Here is a 16,354-nt window from a genome sequence, read left to right as displayed (position 1 = left end):
AGATCCGCAATCTTTGAACATTGAAATAATACACCGGCTGCGTGCAATATTCTCAACCCAGCAAAGACTCCTAATATTATCGACCCATGGCTCTCGCTCGCTATTAACCTTCAATATAAATTGACCGATAAACAAGAACAGAATTTCTTACCATAGTCCTTCAGAATGGGAGGAGACAAGAGAGCCAGAGCTACACGCTCATTATTGAACACTAATTTCTGGGACCCGTGGTCTTAACCAACATCGGTGAGGTTATGCAACTTTACTGTTACCGAACGAGTTGTGCTCCAATGACTACCTAGTAGTCCCGTAAAAACAGGCCCTACCAAGTACCTTATCTCCCGTCTAAGTGCCCACTCGAAGCTTCAACCCCCTCTCTTTCTCTCTCGCTTGGCTCCATAGAGATATAAATTTCAGACCCAGCCTTAATAGAATTTCCAACATGATTGTTTCGGCTTAAGACTTTCTCTTCGACCTCAATATCCAGACGTATCCCAACTGGGGATTCTTCGTCTACTACGCACCATTCTCAAAGAAATCCCCGCCCTTCGCCAACCAGCTCATTGACCAACTGAAGACATACATCCATTGCGAAATCAATGACTGCCACGAGTCCGTTCGAAGTTTACCCCAGAGCATCTGCGAGAGCCTGGGTCTGGATGTGATCGAGCTCCTACCACCGCGGGCCGCACCCCACTCGATCGACGAGATCCGTCGGCTGTGTCGCGATCGCCTCCTCCTATCGCGGAACCGCCCTCCGCTCGTCCCCGGCATCCTGACCGAGGTCTGTCTGCTCATCGACGACGAGGTCGTGCAGCAGCTGTCGCGGGCGCCGAACCCCGCCCCATCGCGCGCCGCCAGGAGACAACGGGTTGGGACGAAGAACAGATGTTCGTCAAGGCCATTGATCTACTGTACGACCCGCGGGACGGGGCGCCCGAGTCCCTGTACTATCAGGGATGGTTCAAGGTCGGCGTCGACTATATCCAGGACTTTTACCACCAAATGTGTCAGAAGACGGACGATTATGAGTTCAACATGGAGCGCATATGTCCCATCCTGGATGGTCCGGGGCGCAACCACACCTATTGTGGTGACGACCTCCCCAAGCATGTAGCGACCGAGCCAGGAGGTGGGACGCAGAGGGGCAGGGGGTGGAAAACGGACGATGGTGGAGGTACGCAGCGTGGTTCGAAGAGACCATGCACTGAGCAGAAAGGGATTTAGGTTGGGTTCGGGGACTTGACTAAAACCTATCTACATGTTACATAGTCAGTGCATGGGGCTCTCATCAAATATAGCTAAGTCTATGATTGCCTGAGAGTTTGTGCTTTCTAGCCGTCTTTGCGGAGATGCGAAGCCTGAATATGAATAGTGATATCGCATAGAAACGAATACAATCCAGGATTCGGTATGCAGCGATCGTAGCATACCCAACGTATCGGAAAGACCTAAGTCCAACCGAGTCCATGGACCCTGCGTGAGACTACCATTGTGTAAGGAATTGAGGAGTCGCCTCCTCGGCATTTGGGCTTTTTACCCACCAACTAACTATACTGCTTGGTAATAAGTGTTCATACACCTCTTCTACCATCGCGAAGACATGATAGAGAAGCTACCGATAATCAGACATACTCCTTCCAAGTTGATCTTTGTGATTTCGGAGTAAGACAACCGGGAAGGATGCATACTTGATGTAGAGAATCCCATAGATAAGAGCAATGTACAGTACAGTACACCTTCATCGGGAAGTCACTCGGCTCCAGAAAGTAGAGCTGGAAAGGTCGAATCAGAGATTGTAAAGAGTATAGAGAAAACAGCATCTCCGGGACAAAGATGGAACAGGATATAAGCATCTTTCCAGACATCCACAGCAGTAGTCAAATCATCCTTGTCCACCCCCGCCAAGGGGTAGGTGAAGCTGCCGATCAGGGACCCGAGGACCGGAGCGGAGACCACAAAACATCCCCAGATTGGAATCATACAATCGTCCACTTGAGAATCCCCAAGATCAACCATTGATGTCGCCTCAGCGGCAATAACGGAATATTTAAAGAACCCTGTCAGAGATCGAAACGCAAGGAACACGCCAAAGTCTTCGGCGTATATGACAGCAAAGCCAGAGAAGAATAAGATGGTCCGGGTGGTTTTTAATGATGGCTCCCCCGATAATAGGCAGCTTCCAAAGCCGCAACCAGAGTATGGGTCCGAGTCAAAGCAACGGTCAGTTGGAAAGGGTCTGTCTAAAGCTACCGTAGAAGGTAGTGGGTTGGGAACCAATTTCATAACCCACATGAAGAGTGCCAGCCCGGGCGTAGTTGCTACCTTGCTTACACCAGTAATGCCGGGGGTGTAGGTCGCCGAACCGATGTAGTTGGCGAAAATGAGAAACCAATTCCGGATGCTCTCTAAGAACTCGCTGTCAGTGGCCCACTTTTTGGGGGGGTTAGGCGCGTTGTGTTATTTGCCGAGTTGGATATTTTGAAGGCAAGCTACTAGAGAAACAATCGGGCCTGATGTACCTCTTCGTCGCCGGACTTTTTCCAAGCGACTAGGCCGGTCGCATTGCCCAACCGAGGGATTCGTAATGATCCTTTTTTTGATGCTTCTCATGGGGCATCCAGTGGGATTCATGGTTGAGTTTGGGAGATCGAAGAACCCAAATCTTCCGCGGAAACAATCTCAAGTCCGCCGGAAATAGCCAGATCCGACCCACGCAAGCTGCAAATCCGCTCCATCTTCCCTACTCGGATTTAGTTTATCTTCCACGTATTCCATCCACCTCTTAGAAAGGTGTCCGTGCTGTCTAAGGATTGATTAGATAAAGTTCACCGTATTCATTCCTGGTTTTTGACTGACATACCAAGATTTGAAAGCAAGTTTGCCAGACCAAATCTTCGTTCATCATATCATGTGGTATGAAGCCGACAGCAAGCAACCTCTAAGAATGGTTGAACCTCCCATCGCCCAACAGGAAAAGACACCACCCCCGCAGCCAACGCCGACGCTATGATCTTCCCTTCACTATCATCCTTGGTGTTCACGGGCATCCTCACTACCACCGTACGAGCGAGATGAGAGGCCTTCACCTTCGAGTTGCTGGCCGGTGGAACTGTGATCGCTTTCGATGCAGAGACCAAAAGCCTTCAAGTGATTCAAAACGGCCCCGTCTTGGTTGTCGAAGATCGTATCGAGGCTGTCTGCTCGGGACAATACAATCGCACCTTTCCCTCCAACCTTGACATTGTGAATACCACGGGCGACATCATTACCCCCGGATTCATCGACACTCACCATCACAGCTGGCAAACCGCCTACAAGACCATTGCCTCCAACACCATTCTGGCCGAGTATTTTGATCGGTACGGAGAGTTTGCGGTAACTTGGGAGTACTCGCCCGAAGATGTCTACATCAGTCAGTTGGCGGGTCTGCATGAAACGATGAACGCCGGAGTTACCACGATCCTAGACCATGCACACAACACCTGAGACCACCGATCCGGGTCTGGCTGCCAGCATTGACAGTGGTGCTCGGATGTTCCGGTGCTACACCTTCCACAATGTGATGAATTACACTTTTCCCGAGCATATGGACAAGTTCGAGGAAATCGCCAATAGCGGCCGCTTCAACGGCACGGCCACCAGCCTTGGGATCGCCTACGATGAGTTCAACCCTGGTAGTCTAGCCCAGATTCAAAAGGTCATTGAGCTGGCCAGGTATGCCTTTCCTTGCCCGGTGTCAGACCAAAACTTGCGAAGTTCGTCAATAACCGAGGCTTCTTCTCTAGGAAGTATAAGGTCTCCGTCATTACCACTCACTCCTTCCAGGGTATCTGGCGAGGTATGTTGCCCCTCTTGAGATCAAAGTCTATGTGAACTAGCTTGCTAATCGGGTTCGCGTATAGCCAAGCCAGCAATTCGCCGGAGGATCTGAATGCCCCGGGGATCCTGAGCACCGCCATTCCTGTGGTCTTCTCCCACGCAAGTTTCTTAACCAGCGAGGGGGCATCCTTGTTGCGCAGCACGAACCAGTATATATACATCACGCCCGAGCCGGAGATGCACTACGGCCACGGCAATCCCCGCAGCCACTTGATCCAGGACTAGGCCGCCTTGGGGGTTGACGTGCGCTTCACCTACTCGACCGACATCCTGACGCAGGCACGGCTCTGGCACCAGAGCACCCGCCTCGCCTTCTACCGCTGGGTGCTGCAAAACTGGAAGATCCCGGCCCACAACCCCATGTCCGTCGACCAGGCAATTCTACTGGCCACGCGCAAGGGCGGTCTTGCCCTGCGCCGACCCGACCTCGGCATCATCGCCGTGGGAACCAATGCCGACGTGGTCGCCAGGGATGGTAGCACCCCCGGTATGCTCGGCTGGGACGACCCTGTTGCGGCCATCATCCTGCATGCCAATGTGGGTGACATCAAGCATGTGCTCGTCGACGGTAAATTCCAGAAACGCGACGGATGAATTGTCAGCAGCACTTACCCGGCCGTACGAGACCGCTTCCTGGCCACAGCGAGCAAGATCCAGGCGATTTGGAAAGCCAAGGCCTACCCCGTTTCGGAGGGCGAGTTCCCGGAGTCGGGCTTCGCGTATAGTCGGGTTCCGCTGTCGAATACGCAGCGTGGTGAGGGTGATGAGTATGGCGAGCAGTTTCTGTGAGAGACTTGGTCGGTTCGTTTTGGGCATGGTGGAAATATCAGTAAGTGTGCTGAATAGAGTGACTGTATGAGTACAGGTAGCTTTGGAAGAAGTGCTATCGGTCTCTCCATCTTCCGATCGAATTTAGACTCGTAGAGAACAATTAGGGGACTGAAGAAAAATAATCGAAAGAAGAAGGCTGGAGGCGACAAAAACATACAACAGAAGGGATTCGCTGGTGGTCACCCACCCAACTACTAACCTCCCGGCGTGTGGCTTAAGTACGGCTGAGCGGACGGGAAGCCCTGTTTTCCACACCCTGTGGTCATATGTGCTCATTTTACTCTCCCAGTCAAACATACCGTGTGATTGGATTGGCCATGAGACCAGTGTAATCTATCAGTACGTACCTAGTAGTAACTTCTAAATCACCACTAAGCTACCAAATATCTCAACCACCCTTCATATCCGCTCATTGTCGCAAACTCACGCATCATCAAGCTCTGGTGGACTCGAAAGCTGCATCTGTCTCTCAATGTTCAGTCCAGGCTTTGATGCGGAGTGTCCTATCCTCAAAGCGTCATTCAAACCCCTGAGTGTGGCACTCTTCGGTATGTACGGAGTAGACCACTAGCCTCGGCTCCCTTTGTTTAGCTTCATGTCACCGTTTAATTTATTCAACGAACTATTGACTTGTAACCCGGGCCACCCAAGCAGTCCGGTTTCTCAGTTAGAGTCTGAATAGAAACGCCATGTGCTAAAATAAGCATCGCTAAGTGCTCCAGACACCTTGACGTCTATGGCGGAGAACAGCAGCAAAAGCAGGGTCAAGTCACCAATCCGGCTATTTTCCACCCTGAGTCAAATGTCCGAGCTCCACTCTCTTCACCAATGTTTGCGCTACCAGAGCCTTTCCGAGACTAAAGACTGAAAGTGAGGTTATTATTGGATCTAATGCCAAACGCACTGAAGACGGGCTAGCGGGGACAAAAGTGGGTGGGGATATCAATTTGAAACACGACGGCTACTAAAATGATCCAGGAGCACGCCCCGACCTCCAAAACCACGAGAATTAATTTACGACAGACGGTAGTGTCTCACCTGTTCGATCCTTGGTCAGATTCACTGTACCGCTGCTCGGAGTACTTATAGAGTCGGCATGGCGATTCATTTCCGGTACCTTAAGCTGCGCTTCTCTGTCCATTCACTATTTCCACCACCAGCATCCGATACATTCCTTACCACACCACCAACAAAACTACCACAATGGTCGCTCTTTCTAACATTCTACTCGCTCTTTCGGCTGCTTCGGGCGCCCTGGCGGCCCCGAACCGTCTTGCTCTCATGGAGATGGCCAAGCGCAGCCTGACCACCTCCAGCGAAGGCACCTCGAATGGGTACTTCTACTCCTTCTGGACGAACAACGAAGGCTCTGTCACCTACACCAACGGCAATGCTGGTGAATACTCTGTGGAATGGAGCGATGCTGGCAATTTTGTTGCCGGTAAGGGCTGGAGCACTGGCAGTGATCGGTAGGTCTCATTCTCGCTTTCCTTCTTGTATGCCTCGATCTAACGCTCCTACCAGCGACATCACCTACACCGGTACCTGGACCCCCACCAACAACGGCAACAGCTACCTCTCCGTCTACGGCTGGACCACCAGCCCCTTGGTCGAGTACTACATCGTCGAGCACTACGGCGACTACAACCCGTCCAGCGGATTGACCCAGCTGGGCACCGTGACCAGCGATGGCAGCACCTACAAGATCTACGAGTCGACCCGCACCAACGCCGCCTCGATCGAGGGCACCAGCACCTTCAAGCAGTACTGGTCCATCCGCGACGACGCCCGCGTCGGCGGCACCGTCACCACCAAGAACCACTTCGACGCCTGGGAGAACCTCGGCCTCGAGCTTGGTACCTTCAACTACCAGATCGTCGCCGTCGAGGGCTACGAGAGCAGCGGCTCCGCCGCCATCACCGTCGACAGTGCCACACACACCACTCTCACCACTCAGTCGACCGTTGCCACCGCCGCTACTGAGGAGGATGAGGAGGACTGCTAGACGCAGGCTTTCTGGATGCTGAATGCAGGTTGCTGTATATAGTGTCACTGGAATGGGAGATCAGATGTGAGTAGTCCTACATTCGTCAAATTCGATGAATTCTAGTCTTCCATGCGGTCGGGTCCAAAATGACCTCTCTTTTTTCCGTATCCTCTTCCTACGTTAGTTGACTGCATGGGCTCGTTATATCCCGCAATGGTAATCCATAAGTTCAATCATGAACGTTATTAAAACGAGATTATAGGAATCTTATGATAAATTCCTTGTCCTCTTTTCTATTCTTCGATCCGATCACAGGCATTCATTTTCAGAAGCCATAAGGTAGAATGGAAGCATGTGACAGTACAACCCAGCGCAGGCCACCCGCGAAAGCTGACGACGCTGAGCTGGTAAGCTCCATCTCCGGTAGTTTCTTCTGTCTCACATGTGCAAATACCCCGCAAGCGAATGTCTTGGCTGTAACACAGACGTCGGGGTCGATGTAGATGCGTACATGGTCATTGGACACCCGAATTGGGATGTTAATACTATTCCATATGATAGTCGATTTGCAGAGCACTCCGCACCGCTTATAAGACCCGCTATTCTATCCACTCAACTTTCTGCCACCCGTGAACGGTTCAGGCTAAGCATCCTTTTCGGGCGGTCATCTGTGATGAAAGCAAGGATTCGTCAACAGCGAACGACATACCTACTGAGTCGAGACGCTTTCGGTTTGTCCAGTGCCCTGTCGAAAACAGAGTCTACGGTGGCTTGTGTGTTCTCGGTTCGGCCTTACTCGGAATCAATCTGCGCTGCTTCGAAGGCGATATCGCCAAGCAACAATCGTTCGCACGAGTATTAATGCAAGGTAAGTCTATTCTGCAACATAGGTGTGGTCCTCTTTGCATCACCGGGATGATCGGTATCACTTGTACTCTATGTGGTGGTTAAGTCAAATTGTTCGTGGGTTGCCGGCCAAATGAGGAAGCCGCGCAAACCCGCCGGAGTATAACCCCCCCCCTCGCCCCCGGCTCCCGAGCAGGTTCTTTTTTTTTTTCCTTCCTTCCCCTGCTCCGGCGCCGCGTGGAATACTGTGCACTGCGCCCGTATGGATCACTCACAGAAATCTCGTTGTAGCGGGGCCTCGTTTCCTATGGCACGACGCTGTCCCTGCTAAGGTCTTTCGCCTTGCCAGCCTGTGATTGCGTAGCCCGTGATATCCGAGGATGAGCGAAGAAATCGTGCTCTTCATTCTGTTGCTGGGTGCGATGGTCGGCTATGTTCTCCTATATGCAGATGGCAGCGATGAAGACCCTGGTGACAAGGTCTGGCTTGAATCGATCGGAGTGGAGAACCCGATCGTCACATTACAGAACTCCACCGTCGCGATGCGAGCAGCCAGAGCAGGGGCACCAGTCTTGAAGAGTTTATGGCGGCTCAACAACCCTTTCGTGTCAGACTCGGTAGACCTACAGCTTTCGTACCGTCAGGCCTTGTACAAGGCACTTGCTAAAGTAGATGATAGTGCATGGGTAGGCATCGCTCGGGTAGTGGGCAAGGCCATGCAGCCTCTGTTCACCAGACGCACAATACCGGGTGGCTGCACCGTCACCGCCGACCTACGACAGATCAGCCTCACCACCTCTCTTGCCGCCGTTCTTAAAGCTCTCTTCGAGATCGAAAACATCGGTGCCGACAAACTCAGCTACCTCGGCTCGGAGATCCATCGCATCACCGTAGAGGGCAAACGGCACGCTCAGGTGACAGCTGCCGCCTCCCAGGACATTCCCGAGGATCTGCGGCGCTCGGCAGACGCCTTGATCCAAGCCCTGTGCCACGTCTTCATTGACGCTGCAGTGTCAACGGAGCTGGCGGAGACGATCCTCTACCGCGTCTCAGGCTCCCCGCCCCCGGAAGAGTTCAACCCGCTGAACCTGCTCCTCCCCGCCTTCGAAGCCCCGTGGCGCTCGACCCTGTACACCCTCCTCGCAGTTCTCCAGCCCGGCGCCCGCCAATCAAACTACGTCCTGGCTCTTAGAGACTGCCGACCGGACCACAACCCGGAGCCTCTTGCGCTAGCGATCGCATATGAATCCCTCCGCCTCTATCCGCCCATCCGCCGCATCAGCCGGGTGCCCACATCCGTTGACATCGAAGCCATCCAGCGGGACCCTTCCCACTGGGGCCCGACCGCGCAACAATTCCATCCGGAGCGATTCCTTACGCCTGGTGGACGGCGAATTCGCTCGTCCTTGGTCGGACCACAGCAATTCGCTTGGATCCCGTTCGCCGTGGGGAAGATGAAATGCCCTTCCGCTCGGGTCTTTTCGATACGCATGATCGTTGTGGTCGTGGGCGAGATCCTGCGGCAGTTGTTCCCGGGCGATGCCACTCCCGAGTGGGAATTGGAGGGCGCTGAGTGGGATGCGGCTGCTAGGAGGGGGGAGGCGCTACGGGCGGGAAGGGAGGAGTATGAAGGAGTTAGGATTGTCTCTGTCTGTAGATGATAGTCGATGTGCAGTGATCGGTTTGGGTCAACAGGACGGGGTTTACAAGGCGAATTTGTTCGTGTGTCTCCGTTGTGATGCTTTCAATTGATATTCTACCGCGGGTGACGTGTCAATGATATATCTTGGTAGACTCGGAGATGATGGATGTGAAAATGGGAAATGGATCTACATCTCAGCATCTCTTTACACACTGCACATTCTATCCCACTTACCACCCACCAATACACGTCATAATCCAAACAAGATGAAGTGTGTTCGACAGTAAAAGGCCTGATTTGCTCCTCGGGCTCGAGCTAGCGCCCCGTCCGGTACACACAGATTGGCCCCGAAATGCAATCCTTTTGGTCCGGGGCTCGTATCGTGCGGGTCGGATTACCTAGCTTAATTGTACAATACCTCGTGACGGGTAAGTTAGTCTAGACAAACTCGAAACTGTTGCGCGTCTGCTTGGGTACGGAAGACCATTGCGGCCACTCGGCAAATGAAACTTTTCTCACTACTTGGGTCTCAAGTGTAAGGGTCCGTCTGACAGTGGCATGCATATCTTGATCACTAAACAATATGCGACTGTGATTGTCTGGTGTTCGAGTTTGGTTATAGCCAAGTAGGTCAAACAGAAATTATAGTAAAGTGGAAAGTTTTATGCAGACAGATACACTAAGTCTTTTGCATGAATTGTCGCCTAGCTGTTTTCACTGATCATCTCTCGTTTGTCAACTATGGATGCGCTCGTCATCTTCTTAGCGCCTTTCATCTGCCACAGAGATCCATTCTTACTTTGTCGCATAGCGCCTCGTCGCCTGATCCAAACCCCCCTAGAAGCTTGCTGCAGCCAAGACTAGAGCTTTATGATTAGTAGTTGTGGGGTTTGCGCTCCAGACGGCGCCGTGAATCGGGAGTGCTTCCAAGCTGGACTCCTCATCACGCTTCTGTATGACGATATAAAGCAGCCTACATCGTTCCCTACGCGATCGAATCTTTTCGTGGCCGATTCTTGTTGTGGGCTCGAAAAAAATCTAGCTCGATTTCGCGCACAACCATGTCCTCCGTCAAAGCACTGATCCTCGACTTCGCCGGAGTTCTATGCTTATGGACTCCGCCAGCCCAAAGCCCGCTCTCCCCAGCGCAGCTCAGACAAATCATGTCCTCCGAGATATGGTTCGAATACGAGTGCGGGAGGTATTCCGAAGAAGAATGTTATGCGAAGCTTGCTGAACGATTCTCCATCAGCGCTGCAGACATGGCCTCCACTATGGAACAGGCCCGTCAGAGCCTGGAACTGAACCACGCCGTCCTTCAGCTTGTCAGCGAGATGAGGAAGTGCAACCCCGGGCTCAAAGTGTATGGCATGACGAACACGCCTCATGCGGAACAGGATTGTGTCAATCGCATTGTGGACAGCTATCCTGTTTTCGACCATGTGTATCTCTCCGGGGTCGTTGGGATGCGCAAACCAGATCTTGGATTCTATCGGTTTGTTCTCGCAGAGACCGGGTTAAGGCCTGACGAGGTCGTGTTCGTGGACGACAAAGCGGAGAATGTGTTGGTCGCGCAGTCCGTGGGGATGCACGGCGTGGTGTTCCAGAACGTCACCGATTTCAAGCAGCGGATCATAAACCTGATGGAAGACCCTGTCTCTCGGGGCTTGACGTATCTCCGCTCGAATGCAAAGAGCCTCCTCACTGTGACTAGCAATAACTCCGTGATCCACGAAAACTTTGCGCAGTTGCTGATTCTAGAGCTGACGGGCGACCGGTGAGCTTCTCCATCAAGGTTTGTACATGGCATGTGGAATCTCTAACGAACGTGGGAGTAGAGACTTGATTGAACTCGAACCTTGGGATCGAACATGGAACTATTTCATCGGTTGGTCAAATTCTCCCCGAGCAAGGCGTTGCAGCTATTGATACGGTGGGACTGTCAACAGGGGTTCCTCAGTCGCCGACGGGTACCTTCCCCAACGACCTGGACACCACCTCTATCGCGCTCTCGGTCCTTCCCATTCATAAAGACGTCGTCGCCGATGTGATGAATGAGATTCTGCTGCTTCTGGACAACGACGGGATAGTCCCGGTATGATCATGGTTGATTTATCTGCATGTTCCTCACTAACACAACCTCGGAAGACGTATTTTGATCCCACTCGCCCGCGAGTCGACCCAGTCGTCTGCGTGAACGTGCTTAGCCTGTTCGCCCAGAACGGCCGAGAATCCGAGTTACTCGCCACCTTTAACTGGGTGCTGGACGTGCTGCGACATAGAGCCTACCTGCAGGGCACGAGATACTACATCAGTCCGGACGCCTTCTTGTACTTTCTAGCCAGACTCTCAGTCTTTCTGAGGAACAGTCCATTCCGCGCTCGGCTGATGCCTCTCCTGAGAGAAAGAGTATATGAGCGAGTTGGTGCCGTTGGCGACGCTATTTCTCTGGCCATGCGAGTCTATGCGTGTAAGCTGCTTGGGATGTCGAATATGCTCGATGAGAGAGCATTGCGGGACATGCAGTGTGAGGATGGCGGCTTCCCTACAAGCTGGGTCTATAGATTTGGATCGACCGGGGGGAAGATCGGGAACCGGGGATTGACTACTGCACTTGCAATAAAGGCTATTGAGATGCCCGTCGCTCCTGGGGATGATGAAGGTGAAAAGGAAGGCCAGCCGCAATGGTGGTTCTGGGCTGGAGTGGAGTTGTTGAACCCTTACAAGTTTTGGAAATCATAGCAATTGACTACTGACATTTGATAAAAGACTCTGAACTTCCGTTCTATTATCATCCTTTCTTGCAAAGCACAATACATCATAATGTTCACCAATGTGATCATCCGGTCCACTCAAATTCGATCAAAGCCATTTCCGCACCGTCCAGGTGCCGACAACCGAGCAATTGAAATCTCGGGTCCGCTTGCTCAAAGAGCCGGGTCCAGTCTTCTATATCTCGCTCATAAGCGTTGAACAGGCCTATCATGCCCAAGCCCATCGTTCTGTCACAGCCCATTAGCTTAAAATCCCATGGCGATAATCAGGGCAACATACCGTGCCAACCTTTCTCTGCACAAAGGAACCTCTCCGGGCTCAGGCATGCAGATCTCGTTGACAATGACCCGTGCCCCCGGTCGCAGCGCAGGGATCAGTGCACGGAGAATTTTGATACAGTACTTGTCCGACCAGTTGTGCAGGACCCATCGTAGGAAGTATGCAGAAGCAAGAACTGACTGCTCTTCGAAAAAGTCGTGAGCCATAAAGCTCACGCGGTCGGCGACTTGGGGTGGCAAGTCTACCTCGGCTCCAGCTATGGTGCTTTCGAGGTCCTGCACCACGAACTTCAACGCTGGAAACCTCGAGGCCACTGCCACCGCAACCTGTCCTCGTGAGCCGCCAATATCCACAACCGTGCCTGACCCTAGACGACTCCAGTCATATGAATCAACTACTTTCGAGGCCGAATAACTCTCGCTTGAAGCCCACACGTTCATGGCATTAGCCATCCGGGCACCGCGCGCAGGATCTGCGTCTAGTACTTCATAAATGGCTCGATCCGTGTTCTCGGCGAGGGAGAAACCCTAGCATATGATGAAACCGTCATTAGCGACCTGTCGTTGGACAATTGCGATAGAGGGTACACGCAAGTGGAGCTTACCGTCTGGTTGGGCTCATCCGATCGTGGCCATTTCTGCATCGCATCGGGCGCCTGGAATGAATGACAGTCAGTGCTAATTCTCACATCGAGATAGCCGTAACTCTTACACAAAGAATAGCCCCTGTCAGTTCGTCAATAGAGAACGCCATCCAGCGTGCTATATCGCCATCTCTCATCACCACCGACCGAGGGGTGTGGGCCACAAATCCCCGTCGGGACTCGCGGAACACCCGCAAGGTCATTGCGTGGCGAAGCACATGTTTGACCACCCCCTCTTTAAGGCCAGTCTGCTCTGCGATCGAGCAAAAGCTCATTTCCATGTCCGGCTTGATTAGGTTCGCGATGTTGAAGCGATGAATCATTATCATACTCATGAAGCCCACCGGCTACACCTTACTGTCAGCTATGGTTCGCGAGAATGGAACTGGACGCGCTGGGACTTACTGCTCCCTCGAAGAAGGCGCTCACGGGGTCTGTGAGCAGGTATCGCAGCTCAGAGGCCGAATCTAGGATTGATTCCTTTGCCTGCTGCAGCTCGCGGGGAAGAGTGATTCCCCCGTTAGCCTCGAAGGACGGATACGGTAGGTCCCGTTGCTTAAGATGCTCCTCGATTGTTCTGGTCGCGGTGCTAATGGAAGCTGCAAGCTCTCCTAGTTGAGGAGAGCTTGTCATGCCTTGAGACACCGGGCGGACGGGGAGATCAGCGGTGGCCGTCCCTCCCTTGGAGGGAGTTGGCAGTTGAGCAGCTGGCCCCTCTTGCGTGATCATGGTGAATTCGCGTCTGGATTCTGAGTGAGATCTTCTTTGCCGAGAAAAATTTGGCATGGAGACTTGAAAACTGGGTTCCCCCTTCTGGGCCGGAACATGTCTTAAGGGCGGGACGGGATGGAGTTTCGTTCGGAGAGGCTATTTGATTTATGACACTTGCTTATCATGTTGGTAATCGTTGACGCGTTCAGTTTGAGAATGACAGCAGCAGTATGTGTGTATACTGCCGGTTTTAGGAGGTCAACCTTGCTGTGGTGGTTTATTCTCGATTGTGTGGGACCAAGTGGCTGGCTGGATTGCGCCAGGATCCAGTTTGTTGCTTCACTCATTCGCATGGATTTCATATGATCCGGGTCACATGCCGATTCACAGAGCAAACGCGCACGATGCAGTGGTTTCCCAGCCACCTTGAGTCAATATTCTGTCATAATTCTAGAATATGTCAGAGTCTGGGCCTGGTTCAACCCGAGAAGGTTTTTGAAGTAGCTTCTGGTGAAACCAAGGTATAGAGAACCACCGTTCAGGGCAACAACGAGCGTTATAGATACGTAAGTGGCTTTTTAAAGGTTGGAAATTGTTTTGTTGAAGAGACAGATGGGGATGGTAAATGATGATGACTTTGGAAAGTTGTAGTCGGAGTGTGCCCCGAGGGAAATGGATGACATTGACATTAATGAGTTGAGTTTGGGTGCATTCATGGTCTCCGACTTTCTTTTTTAGCTTTCGCAATCAGGAGTCACTTTACGGCGTTGTTACAAATTCACATGGGTGGATCGGTTAATTCGGAACTCTCCTAGCTCACATGGTTCCAGGCCAATATACTTTGGTCCTTTTCCAGAACACGGAGTTCTTGCCTGTATTGTCTTTAAATCCATGCCAAACCAGGAGCCTACCCTGTCTCTTTTTACCACGGTCGCCCTATCACCCACCATCTCAACATACTTCCGTACATCGAACATCTAACAAACCCCCTCACTGCACACAGCATTCCCTCAATCAACACAAGATGGATGAAGCTCTCGATCATGTCAAGGATCTTGCCAAGTGTCTTGATGAAGACAATCGCAGCCGGCTGGTGAATGAGCTGCGGGATCTCATAATTTCCCTCGAGCCTGACGAAGATGCGGTGCAGCGCATCACCTTTGCCGTATGTCTATTAACGCCCTGGTGAAGCGATGCTAACGACGCGATAGCCCCTCGAGCTATATGCTGCGCGAATTGGTGTCAGGCTGCGTCTCTTCCATCTGCTCGCCTCCAGTGATTCGGGCATTCATCTGGATCGACTGGCCAAAGAGACTTCTGCTGATGAGATATTGCTTGGTACAGAAGTGTCTCTCGATAGTGTGAGGAAGCTAATATAGGATAGGCCGGATTATGCGCTATCTTGCGAGCGTCCAAATGATTACAGAGCTCGGACCCGACCTCTTTGCAGGAAATAAAATGACCCGGGCTCTGGCTACTTCCAAGGGCGAAAGCTATATCAACGCCTAGTAAGGCTATTCCCTTCCCTCGAACGCCCGCCAGCGCCGGTGAATAAGCACTCAGCTAATATGGCATTGCTCTTCAAGTTACGAACTAATCCTTCCGGTGATGGCCCAAATGCCACCATTCCTCGAGCGAACCGGCTATAACAACCCCACGGATTCTCTCAACCTGCCTCTGCATGACGCATTCGGGTGCAAAGGCGACCTATTCGCGTTCCTAAAAGCCCACCCGGAGAAATGCGCCATGTTCCACAACCACATGCATTTCCAGAGGAGCCAGACCACTAACTGGGCCAAGCTTGCAACCGTGCTTCGCAGTAAGGAAACAGCAACAGACGAGGTCTTGTTCGTGGACGTTGGCGGGGGCACCGGGCATCAATGCCAGAGGGTTCTACAGTATGATCCTGACATTCCCGGTCGATTCGTTCTTCAAGACTTGCCCCAGGTCATGGAGAGTGCCCCCACCATCCCAGGGGTTGAGAAGATGGATTACAATATCTTTGAGGAACAGCCTATCATAGGTGAGGTCCGGCGCCGATCACTGCCGCGTTCACCCCTGCTGATGAGCGATAGGTGCCAAGTTCTACTACTTCCGCGGAGTTCTCCATGATTTCCCTGACAGCAGCTGCCAATCAATTCTACGGAATATAGCAAAGGCGATGCGCAGCGATTCAACGCTTCTTCTTGATGAGATGGTTCTCCCCAACAGTGGGGTTAACTGGACGGCTACGGCGATGGATCTGCAGATGATGGCGAACCTCGGGGCGCAGGAACGGACTCGCGGAGCTTGGACAAAACTATTGGAGTCGGCGGGTCTGAAGCTGGTGGACATTCAGTATCACGGTTTGGACCCGTACCAGGCCCTGATCTTTGCGGTCAAGCAGGGTGGGGAGAGAATGTAGTGGTGTTTAAATTGTTGGCCGATTTTGTTGCAGGATTGTATGCTCGAATTATAGGTTCAGATTGGCACAATTCACCGTATTCTTGTGTTAGCACCAATCGTTGTCGTAGTCGGCCAATGTTCAAAATCACAATAATGCTGTTTAGCTGTTGGTCTAGGAGTCAAAGCACTAGAGCGAACAAAGTCATCTGCCAGGACGTGCACATTTCCTTCGTAGGCGGCAACCACAACCTGCCAGATGCCGAGTCTCCATTTCCTCCATCTCTTCCATCCCTCCTCCTTGCTCCCAGTGTCCTCGAGTGTTAACGTCAACGACAATCGCTACACAACCTTGATGTTCTTTTCAGCGGGTCAT

At 52.2% G+C, this 16,354-nt stretch overlaps 6 protein-coding genes across 6 annotated transcripts; all 6 read left to right on the top strand.

The window, feature by feature from the left end:
* Positions 1 to 442: 442 nt before the first annotated feature.
* On the top strand, positions 443 to 1,301 carry BO66DRAFT_402065 (uncharacterized protein; the record flags this gene model as incomplete). Its single annotated transcript, XM_025648795.1, has 4 exons — positions 443 to 448; positions 488 to 784; positions 889 to 1,177; positions 1,273 to 1,301. 4 exons carry the CDS (start codon positions 443 to 445, stop codon positions 1,299 to 1,301), a joined length of 621 nt encoding a protein of 206 aa, XP_025503224.1.
* A 1,588-nt stretch (positions 1,302 to 2,889) lies between these two features.
* On the top strand, positions 2,890 to 4,845 carry BO66DRAFT_452834 (amidohydrolase family protein). The gene is made up of 7 exons (XM_025651957.1): positions 2,890 to 3,063; positions 3,097 to 3,453; positions 3,491 to 3,717; positions 3,789 to 3,841; positions 3,911 to 3,969; positions 4,108 to 4,450; positions 4,508 to 4,845. Exons 1-7 carry the CDS (start codon positions 3,010 to 3,012, stop codon positions 4,669 to 4,671), a joined length of 1,257 nt encoding a protein of 418 aa, XP_025503223.1. The 5' UTR covers positions 2,890 to 3,009; the 3' UTR covers positions 4,672 to 4,845.
* Positions 4,846 to 5,870: 1,025 nt separating this feature from the next.
* BO66DRAFT_420892 (glycoside hydrolase family 11 protein) lies at positions 5,871 to 6,718 on the top strand (the record flags this gene model as incomplete). The annotated part of the gene is made up of 2 exons (XM_025649912.1): positions 5,871 to 6,182; positions 6,238 to 6,718. Exons 1-2 carry the CDS (start codon positions 5,917 to 5,919, stop codon positions 6,716 to 6,718), a joined length of 747 nt encoding a protein of 248 aa, XP_025503222.1. The 5' UTR covers positions 5,871 to 5,916.
* A 1,208-nt stretch (positions 6,719 to 7,926) lies between these two features.
* On the top strand, positions 7,927 to 9,207 carry BO66DRAFT_402062 (uncharacterized protein; the record flags this gene model as incomplete). The annotated part of the gene is made up of 1 exon (XM_025648794.1): positions 7,927 to 9,207. One exon carries the CDS (start codon positions 7,927 to 7,929, stop codon positions 9,205 to 9,207), a length of 1,281 nt encoding a protein of 426 aa, XP_025503221.1.
* Positions 9,208 to 10,249: 1,042 nt separating this feature from the next.
* BO66DRAFT_411979 (HAD family hydrolase) lies at positions 10,250 to 12,154 on the top strand (the record flags this gene model as incomplete). The annotated part of the gene is made up of 5 exons (XM_025649324.1): positions 10,250 to 10,965; positions 11,027 to 11,076; positions 11,138 to 11,283; positions 11,337 to 11,828; positions 12,122 to 12,154. 5 exons carry the CDS (start codon positions 10,250 to 10,252, stop codon positions 12,152 to 12,154), a joined length of 1,437 nt encoding a protein of 478 aa, XP_025503220.1.
* Positions 12,155 to 14,620: 2,466 nt separating this feature from the next.
* BO66DRAFT_375482 (S-adenosyl-L-methionine-dependent methyltransferase) lies at positions 14,621 to 16,000 on the top strand (the record flags this gene model as incomplete). Its single annotated transcript, XM_025645651.1, has 5 exons — positions 14,621 to 14,761; positions 14,817 to 14,934; positions 14,981 to 15,104; positions 15,183 to 15,573; positions 15,680 to 16,000. 5 exons carry the CDS (start codon positions 14,621 to 14,623, stop codon positions 15,998 to 16,000), a joined length of 1,095 nt encoding a protein of 364 aa, XP_025503219.1.
* Between the last annotated feature and the right edge of the window lie 354 nt (positions 16,001 to 16,354).

This window comes from Aspergillus aculeatinus (genome assembly GCF_003184765.1).
Source record: "Aspergillus aculeatinus CBS 121060 unplaced genomic scaffold BO66scaffold_28, whole genome shotgun sequence".
NCBI lineage: Eukaryota > Fungi > Ascomycota > Eurotiomycetes > Eurotiales > Aspergillaceae > Aspergillus > Aspergillus aculeatinus.
Note: the sequence above shows the minus strand (reverse complement) of the source record. Positions and strands in the feature narration are given on the sequence as shown.